Raw genomic sequence first — 17819 nt, forward strand, 5'->3', positions numbered from 1 at the left:
GGAACATGGCATTTGGGGAAACTATTTCTGGGTATAATCACTCACATTTGGCCTCAGAAAAAATCATTTCTTTTTTGTTCCTTTGAGGTAAAAGCCCCCATTTTTCTGTCTTCTTCTTTCTCTGTCTCTTCTTTCTTCTTTAGAAAGTACAACCTGTTGACTAATGTGGCTGCATCATTTTACATTTCCAACAGTGTCTGAGGATTCCAGTTTCTTCACATTCCTGTTAATACTTGCTATTGTTTCCCAGTCTGCTTAGAGAAACTGGGTGCCTGTTGAGGCCCATCCTAAACACTCAGCCAAGCTTACAGCTGTAAAGTGTAGTCTGTGCTTGTTCGGTCTTCTACCCAGGCAGATGTGAGTGCTTTAGACCTTCCTTCCCTTGTCTTCCTTGAGCATGCCCACTGCAATTTCAGGAACATTCTGGATGTTCCTTCTGTGGACAGTTTTTTCTTACACTTTCCCTTTTATGTTTTTGGTTAACTTGTTTGTTCCAACTGCTTCAAGCAGCTGGAATGTTAAACAATTGCAGCTGGTTGTTTTTGACAGATACTCTTTGGGGAAACTTTTAGTACAAGGGCAAGCTCAGGATCTGGTCAGACAATGGGAAAGCTTGAGCTTTTGAAGGAACTGTCAATAAGCTGGAATGATTGCAGTTCTCTGAAATAGAGGTTTGATAGTGCGCCAACACATTTCTCACCTCTTCAGGGGCTGCCTAGCATCTGGGTTCAGTGTGTGAGGTTTGTTTCTTTTCAGAATTACTCTGAGACTGGGGAGAGGCAGAGAGGAATCTCTATTGCTGTGATAAAACTGTAAAAGCAACTCAGAGAGGATAGGGTTTATTTCTGTGTACAATCCCAGATCCCCGTCCATCATCAAAGGAAGACAGCACAAGAACTCAAGCAGGGCAGGCCTCTGGGGAACCTAAGCATGGCTATGAAGCAATACTGCTTAGTGGCCCTCTCCTTTTGCCTTGTTTAATTTGCTTTCTTATACAACCTAGGACTGCCTGCTCAGGGTGCACTTCAACCCCCATGGGCCTTTCACATCAATCATTAATCAAGAAAATGGCCTGCCAACTTGCCTGCAGGTGTTTTCTCAATTGAGTTTCTTTTTTCAAGATAACTCTAACTAGTGTCAGGTTGATAAAAATCTAACCAGGAGCATTAAGTAAAAAACCACTAGTAAGCTAGCTGCCCTTCATGCATTTCAGCCACTCTTCCATAGCTGTTTATGTATTTTCTTCACATTTGGAGATTTATGATTTAATTGTATAAAGATGAGTCAGTTTTGCAGTTTGAAGATTATTTATTTATTAAGACATTAAGCTGGGTGGGGTGGCCCATGTCTGTAATCCTTGTTCTCCAGAGGACTGACCATGAATCACAGAGCAGCTTAGGCTACGTAGCAAGAGCCTATCTCAAGCATACAAATGTGACAAACATGTCAGTATTTCAGTATTAGGTATAAAAAAGATATTGAGACAAACGTTCATTTGTGGAGTTGCTTTGTCAGTCAGGCCAGACCCTGTAAGGAAATTCCTAGCATGGCCCCCCATTCATTTGTGAGGAAATAGTGCAATGCTTTAGATACACACGTCACTTTTCTTCTATCCAGCATCTTCAGCCTTCTACTTTTTTGGTAATTTCTTTCTGCAATAAATGTGTATGTTTAGGGGTTGGAGAGATGATGGTGCAAGGGTTAAGAGCTCTTACTGATCCCCAGATGAGTTCAGTTCCTAGACCCACGCTAGCCCTGTAACTCCAGCTCCAGGAGATCTGGAGCCCTATCCTGGCTTTGGAGGGCACTTGAACATATGTGGGTGTGCACACACCCTCTCTCACTGTGAATAAGAAGAAAATAAAATTATATATATATGTGTTTAGATTTCAGCTTCTTGGGGCCAACTTTTACCTTCCTCACACACCAGATGTTGTAGAATTACTCAGGCCATCTAGGTGATTGGATTGACTTTGCCCTTCTGTGGGAGGGTTTCCTGATATCCTGATAGCTATCTTCCACCATCGGATCTAGAATGGAGATGAGCTTCCATATGTTCTCCTACATTTGGATGAAACAGTTTGATACATAAAACCACAAACTTTGCTATTTATTCCCCAGAAGAGTCTGTTGTCCAAGACAATCTTGGAGGGGACTGACTGGTCTGGCCACTCATTCTCAGAGACAATTAAAATAGCCAGACCTAAAATGGAAAGCAGGAAGAGGAGATTTATTCAGTGTGGCTGCTTGGAAAGAGGGACAGAGAGATCCAGCCCTGCCCCCAGTCTTCAGGATCCTTGAGTGAGATTAAAGTTTAAATAGAAGGCCAGGGATTTGCACATGTGTGTGGTAACAATCAAGGTATCTGCTCTTCACTCCTGTCCTGTTAGATGATCTGACAAGCTGTTGGAGCTGTGTGAAATCTTTCTTGGAGACAAATTCTTTCTTTATCTAGCACCTTTCCTTCTCACAGCGTGAGATTCCTGGAGAAATTCCCATCTCTTTGGATTTCATTGTTTCAATAGTTTTGAGAGTCAGATTGAGAGATGCCAGTGTCCCTTTAGAATATCTTTATTTTGCCAGTCCTGTGCAGCTAAAGACGGCCTATCACTCCTTAAACTCTTGCCTCTTATCTCTCAAGTGTAGTGGTAGGATAATAGGTGTGGGTAGTCATGCCTGCTCTTACCCATTTTTAAAAATAATTATCGTTGCTAAGCATGGTGGTATACACCTTTAATCCAGCACTCCAGAGGCAGAGGCAGAGAGAGAACTTCTCTGTGTTTGAGCTCTGCCTGGTTTAAAGAGTGAGTTGTAGGACAGTTAGGGTTACACAGAGAAACACTGTCTTTATCTTCTTCCCTATCCACAGCCTCCCCTCCCCAAAAAAGTGACTTGATTTGTGGCCTTTGTTTCATTACTATCAAACCTTCCAGAAGCTTGCTTCCATGTTGCACATGGAACTTGGCGTAGCCTAAATCAATGTTCCTGATTTGCTCTCTCCTATTTGGCTCCAGAATAAACCTTTGAAGAACCTGTCTACTTCCATTTTAGGCTTAAAAACCATCTTGTAGTAAAGACAAGCTAGGTTCATTTCTGTTTATGATTAAACCTGTGTTTCTCAAGGACTGGGTTATGTCCTATCTGTAGCCTTAACTACAAAATGTTCTGTACTGCCTGTTCAGGAATTGCAGTCATATCTTTATTTTAAAAAGTTGTTTACACATCTTGCTTTTGCAACTAACTTTGTTTCACAGGCCACCAATGACTATCTTGTTATGCTCACCTTGCAACCAGGTCTTTGTTTCAGGAAGAACTAACTTATGTTTTGCTCCTGTAACTCTGCCTATTTTGCCCACCAAATCCCCTATTTGGAACCCCCCTACCTCTGAGCTATATAAAAGCCTTGTCTTCTTCACATCCTATGCTGATATTTTGAACCCTACCTTAGGGGGAGGCAGCTCATGTACACAAATAAAAAAAACTTTGTAATTAATTTGGCCCTGACGATTTGGGTCAGTGGTCTTTCTCATCCCATCTTTGGGATTAACACCATCTCTTCTCCTTCTTGAGCTGAGAGTTGGTTTTTATGAAAAATGGCATCTCCCTACATATTTTGTTTTTGTTGGTGATTACATTAGTTACTTTTCTGTTGCTCATATAAAGCATCATGACCGCAAACAACTTATGAGACAAAGTTTACTTCAGCTTACAATTCCAGAGGCAGAGTACATTCTGTTGGGGGAGGCATTGTTGCAGGCTGCCAGAGCAGGAAACTGAGAGATCACATGATGAAGCCTAGGGGGGAACTGAAGTCGGGTGAGGCTATAAATTCTCTCTGCCTGCTCCCAGTGAACTTCTTCCCTCAAGGTTCTGCCTCCTAAAGATTCCATAGCTTTCTCGAACAGCACTACCAACTAGGAACTGCAGCTTCAAATACTGGAGCCTATGTGGGACATTTCTCATTCAAACCACCACAATTTTCCTCTACCCGACCCCTCCCTGCCTCCTGCTGGCTACCCACCTCTATCTAGGAGTCTTTTTGTTTTCATGTCTCAAGAATCCAGTTCTCTTCATTTCCCCTTACACTCCCCTTTCAACCTCTTTCCTCTTTTATGGTCCCTGTTTTAGTTTTATGATTTATGCCACCCCCAATACATACACATATGAAAATTAAAATCTACAGTCTCTATATGAGGGGGAAACATGCAGTATTTTTTTTTTTCTGATTCTCAGTTACTTTGCATAATATAGTTTCCAGCTATATCCTTTCTGTAAATATTATGATGTACATAATAGAACTTTAAAAATGTTTATTTATTTTATGTGTATTGGTGTTTAGCTTGCATGTATATCTGTGCAGCATATTATGAGTAGCCTTGGTTGTGAGCCACCATGTGGGGCTGGGAACCCAGGTCCTCTGGAAGAACAGTCAGTACTCTGCTAAGCTATCTCTCCAGCCCCTATGCAGTGGAATTTTATTGTTTTAAATGTTTTATGGCTTTTAAGAAATTGCAAAAGAAAAGAGTGGCCAGAACATGAGTCATTTATCTGTTGCCAACGATGCATTTTTGCATAACCATGCTAATTTGCAAATCTAGGAAATCAATGTTAGTATAGTACTCCAAATTTGACTGTGGGATTTCTACCAGATTTTGTCCATGCTTTCTTTCTTTTAAATTTAGCTTGTAGTGATGTATACTAGCATAGAGTTTTATCATGTCCAAGTTTGTCTGTTACCACAATTGGTACTAAACTTGGTTCACTACAAGGAAGCATTATTGTGCTCACCCTTTTTGGTCATGCTGTACCCTAAACTCAACCGTGGCACTTAACAATCTGTTTTGTAACTACAAGGTTTTTTGTTTTGTTTTGTTTTTGCTTCGGAGTCAGTTAAGTGGAATCATTAGATATCCCGTAAATAAAACTTTGTGTTGCTAAGTTAGTTACCTGTGTTTTTGTTCTTTGCTATTACACATAAGTCTGTTATTGTCAGTGGTCAGAAGACCTCTGAGGAGTTCCCATAATCGGGCAACTTCAACTCAGGCAAACTGAGATTTCAAGCTTCATCATGGAAAAGAACTGGCTAGTTGGAGCTTAATAAAAGATAATTTAATATAAACTTAAACATGAGGATGAAGGGAAAGAGAGGCCCTCAGAAGAAAGCAAGACATATCCAAGTGTGGATATGTGCTCCCTAAAGGGTAGCAGGGGCAAGTAAGATACCCACGTGTAGGTACGGCTTCTCAACAGAGAGGCAAAATTAATCGTCTCAACGTTAGCTGTGTCTACGGATTTCACGGCTGTTATGTTATCTCTCAAGAGACTGTTTGGAAACCTTCCCTCTCAGCCATCTTCTGATAAGTGAGATAAGGGAGAATCCAGAGATGCCTTGGATGGAATTATAGTCTGATAAGGTTACCCAGGAGCCACTAGGGTTGCACAGTGGAGTGTTGTAATTTCCCCCCTGTGAATACAGTTTCCAATGAGATTCCTGAGAAATTTCAGCCTTGCGGCAGGGATGGGAGAAGAATCGTGAGTGGTTGGTTGTGCTGTGTGAAAATCTTGTTTCTCAGCTGGCAGGAGGCTTTACCTGGATTCCAGGGTGAGAGGCTCCCTTTCCTCTCAAGTTCTTCTTGCCTTTCTATCCTGCTTCATTATGAACAGAAACATTTATGTGTAGGTTTATGTGTAAAGATTTCATTTCTCTAGGGTGAGTATTCAGTTGTGCAATTCTTCTGTTTGTACCTGCCTGTTTTTGTCAACTGCGGAAAGAGAGGTGTTAAAATCAAATAGGATTGTGTGTTTAGGGTCGGGATATAGTTCAGTGATAGGCTCCGTACTTAGTATATGCAAAGTCTTGAGCTCCTTGGTGCTATAGGGGTTGGAGAAACTGTGCTATTTACACCCCCCAAGTGTTTTGAGCTATTTTATTTGGTGCATATATACTTGGTATTGTTAAGTTTCTTGATGAAATGACGTATTAGGTTTTATATCTGGTATCTCTTATCTGTAGATCTCTATATTTTAAAGTGAACTTTGTCTACTATTAAGCACTGCAAGTCACATTTCTAATGACTAGTGATTTGATGGCATATCTTTCTTTCCCCCAACCATGTCACACTTTCTATGTTCTTATATAAAATATATCTTAACTACACTTATATTTAAAGTGTATTTCTAAAGTGAATATATAGTTTAAATTTATATATTAAAGTATATCTCTACATTTGAATAGTTAATATAATACTTAATATAACCATCTTTGCCTTTTTTTCAGAAAGGGTGTCACTGTGTAGCTCTGGCCACATAGAGAACTCTCTATGTAGACCAGGCTGACCTTGAACTCACAGAGACCCTCCTGTTTGACTGTGGGTATTATCATGTTTTGCTGATCAGGATTGCTTTTCTTAAGTGGATATAGATAACTTTTAAAGGTTTAGACATACAGGATTCGTTATATCTGATAGAACAAGATGAGAATAAATGCTTTCTTCTATAGCATTTTTATTATTTAAGATGTTATCTGAATTAGTGTTTGTCTTGGGGGTTTCTGTTTCTGTGGTAAAATACCACAACCACAAACAACTTGGGGAGGAAAGGGTTTATTTCATCTTACGTGTCCCGGTCACAGTCACTGAAGTAACTTGGTGCAGGAACTAATGAGAAGCTGTGGAGGGGTGCAGCTTACTGGCTTGCTCCTTTTGACTACCAGCGCAGGGGGTGGCACAGCCCACAGTGAACTGGGCCCCTCCCACATCAATCATCACTCAGAACATTTTAGTTAAGAGTGCTTCCCAAATGACTCTAGCTTCTATCAATTTCACATAAAAATTTTGGTAATTTATGTTATGACAATAATAACAATATCATTTCCCTCTTTTGTTATGCTTCAATTTTATTTCATCTATTTTAAGAATCTCTTTTACTGTGTGCTTGATGTTTGGCTGCATGGATACACCATGTGCATGCAGTACCTATAGGCGGCAGTAGAGGATGTTGGATTCCCAGGAACTGGAGTTTCAGGTGGTTGGGATCCACTGTGTGGATGCTGGAAACAAAACCCAGGTCCTTTGCAGGAACAACATGTGCTTTTAACCACTGAGCCATCTCACCAGCCCAGTAATAGCTTTGTATTATCTCTAAAATACTGACTTATGTACAGTTGGCAAATCAGAGGTTTAATCAAACTAGCATGGTAGGCTTATGTTCAAATAAAGATATATTTATTTTCATATTTGCATTTTCTAACTAACTTTTTTTTCTTTTTCTTTTTTTTAGTGAAAATGTACTGTTTGGAATGGGAAATCCTCTTCTTGACATCTCTGCTGTTGTAGACAAAGATTTCCTTGATAAGTAAGTATTAAATGTTTTATATATACAACATTGGACATCCCTGAAGAGAGAGGTGATTAAACTATGGGATTGCGCTGGTAGGATGGCTCAGTGGGTAAGGACACTCCCCACCTAGGCTGATAATCCAAGTTTAATCTTTGAGATCTACATGGTGGAAGGAGAAAAGTAATCTCTGCAAGTTGTCCTCTGACTTTCACACACACACAAGTATGACATGTGTACATGCACATGCACATACTCGTATACACACACAATAAACGAGTAGATAATGCAAAAACACCCTATCAATAACAAAACATCTCTGACAGTAAAATTCACCATATATCACCCTCAGTAGGAGGGAAACTCAGGAAATTGGATTTTTTTTTAGTTAACTATTATTATTGAGTAATAAATTACCACATTATCCTTTTGAAAATATATTTTTGTTTATTCCTAATACTTTTGTCAGTTAATATTTATTATATAATAGGTACAGAGTATGTGCCTGTAATCCAGGCACTCAGAAGACAGGGTCAGGAGGATCATTGCAAGTCTGAGGCTACAAAATAGGTTTGAGTTACATGAGAAAATGTCCAGAAACAGACAAACAAGAAGAAGTAACACAAAACAAAATAGTGCTCAGATAAGTGCATTTCACACGTAAGAGCGTGATGCTGAGCTCTTACTTCATACTGCATAGAAAAATTAACTCAAAATGGAGCAAAACCCCAAACTTAAGTGCTAAAACTGTAAAAACCTTAGAAAAATACCAGGTGTAAATCATTGTCTAGGTGTTATGATTATTAAATTCAGTATTAGTAAAAGCACAAGTAATAAGAGAAAAAAAATAAGATGGGCCTTATGAAAATAGGAAACTTTTTTGCATCAGAGGACACTGTGTAGAATTGAGGTCTGGGGACATAGCTTTGTAGAAGGATGCTTGCCTAGCATGTATAAGTGTCTGGGTTCAGTGCCAGCACACATAAATCTGTGTGTGCATGTGCGCACGTGCACGGGTGGACACAGACACACACACACACACACACACACACACACACACACACACACACAAAATCAAGCCAACCCTCAGGATGGGAGCAAGTCATATAACAGTTTGACATCTAGTATTTGGGACAGTGGTTCTCAACCTTCCTAATGTCGTGATCCTTTAATACAGTTCCTCATGTTATGGGGACTCCCAGCCATAAGTTTGACACTGTCATGAATTACAATGTAAATGTCTGATATATGCATGATATTTGATAGGTAGCTCCGAAGGGGTTGAGACCTACAGGTTGAGTACCGCTGATTTTGAAGCTTTAAAAAGTTTTTTAAATAGTTTAAAATAGTTTTTTAAAAAGTTTTTTAAAAAGTTTTTTTATAGTTAAAAAGCAAAACCAGTGTCAGTGAGATGGATCGTCACCCATTTGTCATCAAGCTTGACATTGTGAGTTCAGTCCCTGGACTCTACATGATAAAGGGAGAAAACGCACTCTTCCACTTTGTCTTCTCGTCTCCCTGTCTCTGTCTCTGGCTTGTCCCTGGTGGAGGCAATTTCTCAGTAGAGGGTTCCTCTTTCCAGGCAACTCCAGTTTGTATCAAGCTGACAAAAACTAACCAGCACATTGCTCTATTCCTTTTCATCCAAGTATAAACAGAATATAGGTTAGAAAAATACATGTATTTGCTTCAAAACTTGTTCATTTTCAAATTACTGTATTGTATTGATAGATTTTTAAAAAGAAAATTTTCTTCTTGATTAGGTTTTCAAATTTTCAGGTGTCAAAAAACTATTTTGTGTGTATGTATGTGATGGCCAAGGTTCACAGTGGGCATCTTTCTATTGCTCTCCATTGACTCTGCTCAGTTTCACTGAATCGGGCACTTCCATTTTAGGTAGCTGTGTCAGCTAGCAAGTCCCTAGAAGCCACCTCTCCCTTCCTCCCTGTGGTGTTCTTATAGATGTGCACCTCTGTGCTTGGCTTTTATGTGGGTGTTGGGATCTGAACTTAGGTTCTCAAAGCAAGTGCTTACCCACTGAGCATCTTCTCAGCTCTTGAACTGGAAAGTTGCTAGTTTGCCTAAAATTAACATGGTTTCGGAGTACAGCAAACATTGTTGTAGTTTAAAAATATAATTAAAAAGATAAATGGAATAGTTACCTACTTTCATTAAAGTTTTTTGAAATATCCTCATTGTTTATTATTATAAAGGTAGTTTTTCTCTGAAGTAAGAACAAAATAAGGATCTTTAACTGGAAATAAGAACAGAATTAAGTTAATCAGCTCTGATACATCCAATTTGGCAAAATATCAGAGCTGAAAGTTTGTGATTTAAAAAGAAAAAAAATAGGCTCCTGGAAAGATCTTCTGTGCCATACAGAAGAGACAGCATGCTCATGCGGGGAACCGTGGAATACGTGCATACCTTGGGATGAGCACTGGTCTCATGGAGGGTAAAGGAGAGGATGTATTGATGCATGGGAAGGGGAAGGATTACATAAGGTATATATAGTAGGTAAAAGTCACAGAAGAGGAAGGAGGGAACTATTGGAATGGGCATTGGGAAAAAGCGACATAATTAATTAGAAGTGAAAATACTCTGTTTTAGTTAGACTAGTTGAAGAATTATATATTTTTTCACAGATGTAAATCTTTTGACTGGGAAGTTGGTTGGTAGAGAAAGTATGCATGAGATTTGTTTTTTAGTGTTCATTTAAAGTTGATTATAAATTTCACTACAAAATCAATATAAATTATTCATAAATGAATCATTTGTATGAATAAAAAATACATTATAAATGAGTATATGGTAAGTTTGAGGGTGAATAAAAATTTGAATGTCAAGTGAGATTTTTGCTTTTAAAACTGCCAATCTAAGGTCTCATACTAGCCAAATGCTTCACCATTAAGTTCTATCTCCAGTCAGGCAGTGGAGGCACACATCTTTAATCCCAGCACTAGAGAGGTAGAGGCAGGTAGATATCTGTGAGTTCGAGGACGGACAGCCTGGTCTACAGAGCTAGTACCAGGACAGCCAGGGATACACAAAGAAACCCTGTTTTGAAAAACCAAATTAAAAAAAAAAAAAAAAAAAAAAGGGAAAGAAAGAAAGAAAAGATTAACATTTTCAGACCTTTCTCTGTCTTGTCTTGTATCGTCTTTTCTGGTCGTCTGTCTGTCTGTCTCTTTCTGATAAATCTTGATATATATTCTTGGCTGACCTAAAAGTTGGTTGGCCTTGGGCTTTTGAGAATATAACTTCTGTAGGGCTTGGATTTTTATTGTAACTATGCCACTCTCCTTGGCTTAGTTAATTATTTTCTTTTCCAAGGCAGGGTCTTATCTCTGCCCTAGGCAGAACTGGAAATTGCTCTGTAGCTCAGGCTCACCTCCAAACTCTTGGCCATCTCCCTACATCAGCCTTCTGAGTGCTGGGGTTGCAGACACACTACTGTGCTTGGTTTGTTTAGGACTTTGGATAAAATTGAGGTATTCGTTCATGTTATTAACCAAGCCACACCCCAGATGACAGCTTAGATGCTATTACAAAATTGTATGCTTTCCTTCATGGGTGTATACTTTCTGTAAGATTTATTTTGTGGTACTGATTGTAGTCACAAAGGACAACTCTGAAATCCTAAAAGATCAAATTTTTTTAAATTTTGTTTTTGTTTTTTGAGACATAGCCTCTCTATAAGGCTGCCCTCAAACTCATAGAGACCTATTTACCTGCCTTTGCCTCTTGAATGCTGGGATTAAAGGCATGTGACACCTTGTCTAGTGATCAAAGTTCTCAGTCTAAAAAATTCCTGAAGTCTAAAAATTCCCCAGAGGACAGTTCTAAAAGATTAAAATCTCAAAGTTTTAAATCTGCAGAGATGGAATCTCGGAAGTGTGATTTTCACTGGGAGGTTGGTCTGGGGGTCTGACAAGCTGTGTGAGCAGCAGAAGTAGTTTTTCAGTTTGTTGTACACTAATTGAATCTGGATAGGTGAAACAAACTGAATATCCAGAAAAACTTCATTTGACGTGTTTCCAGAGATTATTGTGTAAGTCTGAATGGACTGGATAAGTAAGATCTGTCTGTCATTGTGGCCCATCACCCCAGATCAGCCTGAGTTTGCAGTATTCTTCTGGTTTCTTATATATCAGAACTCCAAGTTTCCAGGCCTTTGGATTCCAGAATTTACTTTAACACCCTTTGCCCCCTCCCTGGGTCCTTTGTTTTTGACACAGTTATCTTCACTGCATCATAGTGTCTACCTGGCAGGTAACCTCTTGTAGAACTAAACTATTCCTGCAGGAAATCCTCTCTCATCTATCTGTATATGAATATACATATATGCTTTGTTGGTTCAAATTTTTTGGGAATCCATTACTTGTATACATTAGGTTTTAGGAGAGCCAAATATAATGCCTTCTTACTGTGTTACTTAAGAATATAATGGGAGATACTTATTGTTATCTTGTGAATTGTTCTCTTGCAAAAAAAGCTGTGATAATGTAATGGTGTGCACCTTTAATTACAGCCCTCCATGGGGCTAAGTGAATCCTTGAAGCGTAGTGACAAACTGTTATCAAGGCAGAAGGACCCTGAGTTCAAGGTTAGCCTGGGACATAGTGCGAAAGTCCTCTCTCAAAACCAGAAAAAAAGTCTGTGATAGGTTATGAAGATATTTAATGGTAGGGAGGGGAAAGCTAGTTATTACTAGCACTTGAAAAATAAAATCTCAACTGTAATGGCAAGCTGATAGCCATCCTTTCAAGTATATGAGATACTTATAAAATTTGCAGAGCATAGCCAGTCCTCAAACACAAGTGCTGGGATTTAAAGATCCCAAAAATGGAAACATGTGAAAAATACAAGAAGGTATGGTGGGATATGCTTATAATTTCAGTACTTTGGTCAGGAATACTAAAAGGAGTCCTAATTTAAGGCCAGCCTCATCTACATTGGGAGAAACTAGAACAAGTCAGCTAAACAAACAAACCCCCCCAATAAAACCCAATAAATCTCTCCTTACAAATTACTTATTCATGTCCTACATCTATGCCTTAACTCATAGTGTGATGCAAACATCCATTACAAAATAAGACTTGAACAAGACCAGCATTCTGAAGAACCAGTGAAAGGTACTTGCTAATACAGAGATGCCTTCAAGGTTACAAAACATCAATGGAAAAATTATTAGAGATTGGAGTATTAGAGATGATAGCCTTAATTTTGTACTAGTCAGTGTTGAACCCAGAGCCTTCACATGGCAGGCAAGTGCTCTACTGCTGAGACACACACACACAAAGCTCTGGAGGCAGAGGCATCTCTGAGTTCAAGGCTAGCCAGGTCTACAAAACAAGTTCCAGGACAGTCAGGGCTACACAGCGACACCTTGTCTAAAAAAAAAAAAAAGGCATTTTATTTATTTGTTATTTATTTACTGTGTGTGTGTCTCTGTTTGCTTGTGTACGTGTTATAGAGTGCACACGGAGATCAGAGGACAACTTGTGGAATGGGTTCCTTTTACCTGTGAGTCTTTTGGATCGAGTTCATGTCATCTGGCTTGTTGACACATGACCTGATCACAGAGCCATGTGCTACCTTCTCCTCATAGACTCTTATATACCTTCTGCTTATGTCAGAAAAACTAGATGATTCACTTTGTCTGTTGGTTGTCAACTTCAAAACCGTTCTCTGCTGTTTGTTTTTTAAAATGTGGACAGTCTTGCTCTAGGTAGATCTGAAAATTGTAGGAAGTTTTTGCATGTTTATCTGTTCATGACTTTCTGGAAAAGTCAGGGCATTTGGTAAAGTTTCATTTGAAGATTTAGTACACTTAAGAAGTTTGAAATAGACTCCAGTATGGGAAAAGAATCCATTTTCAATGAAAGGAAAAATACGGGGGTGGGGGGTGGGGGGGTTGGTCATTTCCGTCCCTGCTGGACAGCTCATCTTTCCATTTTTCTCCGCCTCCTAATGAGCTGCTTTCCTTCCTTGGCATTTTGTTCTGATTTAGCTTTTCGAGTGGCAGGTGGTGTTTTAGTCCCCGTGCTGTCCACCCACTCCCTCAGGAAGTGCCTTTCCGTGGTGTGCACAATGCACGGGAGGATCTTAGACATGCTTTGCTGATGGTCTAGAGCTTATTCACTTCTAGGGAATGTAGGAATACGGGTTTGGTCCATTATCCAGAGATGGAGATAAGGCTGAGCAGGACCAGGCAGGCACTGACTCAGCGTGGCTACAGAGAACTGTTGCCCACTAGTTTAAATTGTTGGCTTTACTTTTCTTAAATTCAGTGTGCAGTACATTCATCTTCATATCATTTCCAGCACTAGAATCAAGTTACAAAAGAGCTTTAGAGATTTATAATTTGTTATTTGCAGTTTTTGCAAATTCTACTCTAGAAGTGTCATGTCACAGCATTCACTTTACATGTAAGCATGTGCAGGTGTGTAAAACTACCAAGACTTTCTCAGTGAAGGAGGAGATAGATGTCTTGTTTGTACATCTGCATTTGTAAGAGATAACATTTCTCCAGATCTCAGTTCTTTGGGTTCTTGTATATGAAGTGATAACACATCAAGACGATAATGTTGTGGTTGAGACTAGGTCTCATTAAATTGTTCAGGCTGGCCTCGATGAGTGATCTTCCTGCCTCAGCTTTCTGAGTGTTGAGATGACAGGTATGTGCCACCATGCTAGCTCATGAATTTCGTGTGTGTGTGTGTGTGTGTGTGTGTGTGTGTGTGTGTGTGTGAGAGAGAGAGAGAGAGAGAGAGAGAGAGAGAGAGAGAGAGAGAGAGAGAGAGAGAGAGACACACGGGGGAAGGAGAAGGCTGTGCACAATTTTCAGGAGTTGATTCTTTCCCTTTGCCATGTGGGCTCCCAGCCTTGAACTCAGGTCTTCAGGCTGGTGGCAAGTGACTTAACCTGCTGAGCCATCTTGTGTCTACCCTTCTATCCCATAGAGATTTTGATATATACCATCAGAGTCTTAGATTGTCTTTCATAATATTTCAATTTACTTAAGTTACAATAAGCCCAGTCTATACAATTATTAACCTTACTGGTAGGTGCTCTTGACCTATTTACTTATGAATGTGGTTTATTGCTCACTGTTCTGACTTTACTGTCATTGTTGGTATACTTAGGATGCTTTTGCTGCAGACACCCATGCCATTATTGCTATTTTACTTATAAGTTAGCCTGTGAAGTGTTCTTTCATGGTTTTGTTTCTCAAATCCACCTTCAAAAATTTAAATAAATGTCTTCTAAAAAACAAGACTCACCAAAATCAGTTATAGAAGGAGTCTAAATAAGGAGAAATACTGAGCTTATTAGCAGGAGATGGGAATGCAGTCCCAAGAGATGTATGAATTTATGACAAGAGCTTGTTATTTATACCAGACGCATTAGAAACGTAGTGAAATAAGCCTAACAGAGTTCATTTTATTTGATAGTAGAATGCCACTGGTGACCCCAGCTAGGTAATCACAGTGGAGTGGTGGGGAGAGGAGCCAGAACAAACCACTGTTAGAAAAGAGATGGGAAGCATAAAGGGCCAGTTTGTAGATGTGGCCAAGAGCCCAGCAGGGACACATTCTTAAATTTCCTGTCATAATAGAAAGGGTTAAGATCATGAAGAATATAGTTCTGTTTTATATATTCAGGCTTAAAATCTAGTTGAACTCTGTTCTTCAGATTATCTAATTCTATTTCATATCTGCTTTGCTGGTGAGAAGCTAAAACACTGTTTTCACAAATCCTTTTGGCTGTTGTTTTCATCTTAACTATGTGATTTTTCTCTTATTCTGTTCCTTTATAAGCCTCCTGAATGTCGGCTGAGCAGCAGTCTGCAGATTGTTGTGATGGTTAACACTTTTGCCCTCCCTCCGTTCTAATCTCTCCCTCCCTTCCTCCCTTGCCCTCTCCTCCACCTCCACATGTACATGCGTACATATATGTACGGAATGTGTGCTCAGGTAAACTTGTTACAGTTTAGGATTATGCCATACCCATATACCTATACTGTCTACATGATTGTCTGCAGGTACATGGGCCTTGTTGGAAATACATGCATTAGTTCTTCCCCTCCCCTCCCCTCCCCTCCCCTCCCCTCCCCTCCCCTCCCCTCCCCTCCCCTCCCCTCCCCTCCCCTCTCCTCTCTCTTCCTTTCCCTTCCTCCCTCCCTCCCCTTCTTCCTTCCTTCCTTCCTTCCTTCCTTCCTTTCTTTCTTTCTTTGTTTGTTTCTTTCTTTCTTTCTTTCTTTCTTTCTTTCTTTTGAAATTTCACTTGCTCAGTCCTTTGTAGTCTTCCTGTCTGTAGATGTGTTTAAACTGTCCTGTTATACACAGTTATATTCTGTCATTATCAGCATGAGGGCCTGGCACCTCCTGTGGGCTCTTTCTACGTCATCCACAGTCTCTTAAGGAACTTGCGGGTTTTAATTTCTATGTCATTGTAGTCATCTGAGAAAGAGCATAAGTAAATAAAAAGTTTGTTTCAGTCTTTACTCATAAAAGTTATATGTGTTTTAAATTGCCTCACCCTGAGCTAGCTGAAACTTTGCAGAGATAGAAGCCTTCCAAAAAGTGGGGAGGGGTATGTATTACATAGGATGGGCTTGGATATTCTTACCCTATGGCATGGATAGTTTTGTCCTTATCAGAGAAATTAAGTGTTTCTGCTCAGTTTAAAAGTTAACTGCTGTAAGAAATAAGCCTGATTTGGATCTTTGACTTTAATCTCATTTGGAAGGGTTTTTGTGTGGGTTAGAGGCAAGCTAACCCCTCACTTTCCCATCTTTTGCTTACTGCTCTACATCCTGTTTTCTTTTGCTAAGTTGAAGGAGGAAAAAATGTTGAAATCCTCATCTACCATTTTGCTGTCTGTAGTTTTAGAGAGTTATACTTGTGTTTCAATTTCAGAAATGGTTATAGACTTTTTTTTTAAAATTTTTGAAACAGGTTCTTCCTATGTAGACCAGGCTGACCTCAAACCTAACAGATCTGCCTGCCTCTGCCTTCCTAGTGCAGGAATCAAAGGTGTGCACTACCACACCCCATGTGATACTTTTCTAGATCATGTCTTTGGCATGATACAGAGAACAAGTTGTTCTTTGCTTCATTCTCAGAAGAATGCAGTTGGAAGTTGAGTTGGGACTTTACTAAGTTGGAGTTTTTTTCTCGTAGGTTTGTTAATGTGAAACACTGAGGGTCATGCAGGGGGATGGCTCACACTGAGAAGGTGCTTGCTCTGTACACCTGATAGCCTGAGTTTGGTCCCTGAAAACCACCCTAGAAAGAGAACTGACTCTCAGAATTATCCTCTGATTCCAGCTCTTGTGCTTTACATAACATTTTATCCCTATATTAACACACACACACATACACACACACACACACACACACACACACACACACACACACACACTCCCCTGTAGATATACACACATAAGTGAATAAGAAAAAAAAACTGAGGAAAACCAGGTGTGGCACATGGCCTATAATTCCAGTACTCGGGAGACAAAGGTAAACGGGTGAACATTTAAGGCTAGCTACCCTGAGCTGAGTAATGAGTAATAGGTCAACTTGAACCACATAGCAAGTTTCAGGGCAGCCTAAGTGACACAGCAAAACTGCTAAAACAACTACCTTTTCCAGAAAACAAAGTAAAGCAAAGCAAAACCAAACAAAACACAAAACCCTAAGGGTTCCTGGGTATGGTTCAGTGGCAGAGCACACATTTATTAACATGGGTTCTAACACCAGTTTTAGGGGCTAAATCCCAACAAGCAACAACAAAATGGAATATTCAGAGACTAAATACAGTCTATAGTGTTGATGACATCATTCCCTTTGGTTCATATTTATAATTTATAGTTTACCGATTTTGAAAATGAATTAAAAATGATGATTTTAACTTGTAAAATAAACCTTAGTTACAGGTATATATTGATTTTTTTTGTGTGTGTTTTTAAAAGGTATTTTGTGAAATAATGTGAAAAAATTTTCCTCATTGTAAATGGTTATAAAGAGTTTAACTTTGCGCTTTGAAATGTGTTTAAATTGCCTAGGCAAGCAAGTCACTACTCTTAATGACTTCCTCTTTGATTTGCAAACAAAAGAGTACTATAGCCTTAAAAGTTACAATATTCTTTTAAGCAACAAGTATAATAATTTGTGGGCACAGGCTATTTTGATCTTATGTGTAATAGTTAGTTATCTAACTACAACTAGATAAAGTTGATATTTATGATAGATACTTCAGTGAAAAAACATAGCTCACATATACAGATACATAAGCATCTGTGTATTGCTACACATACATAAACAAATAAACATGTAAAAAGTCATAGGAAGAAAAAGTGTTTGGTGTGACCCAATCAGAGATCTAACTTCTTCCCTCTGGGTAGTCATTTACATCATCATACTTGACAGACGTGTATTCACCTTCTTGTTTAGTGAACGGACTGTCCCCACACAGGT

At 39.3% G+C, this 17819-nt stretch overlaps 1 protein-coding gene across 2 annotated transcripts in view; it reads left to right on the plus strand.

The window, feature by feature from the left end:
* The window catches only part of Adk (adenosine kinase), a 391595-nt gene that overhangs the window by 32968 nt on the left and 340808 nt on the right, over positions 1-17819 (plus strand). For both annotated transcript variants that reach the window (XM_034497484.2, XM_034497485.2), the window contains exon 2: positions 7279-7353. In XM_034497484.2, the coding sequence (XP_034353375.1) occupies positions 7279-7353 (75 nt within the window). The remainder of the gene's footprint in view (positions 1-7278; positions 7354-17819) is intronic.

Source organism: Arvicanthis niloticus, chromosome 3 (assembly GCF_011762505.2).
Source record: "Arvicanthis niloticus isolate mArvNil1 chromosome 3, mArvNil1.pat.X, whole genome shotgun sequence".
Classification (NCBI taxonomy): Eukaryota; Metazoa; Chordata; class Mammalia; order Rodentia; family Muridae; genus Arvicanthis; species Arvicanthis niloticus.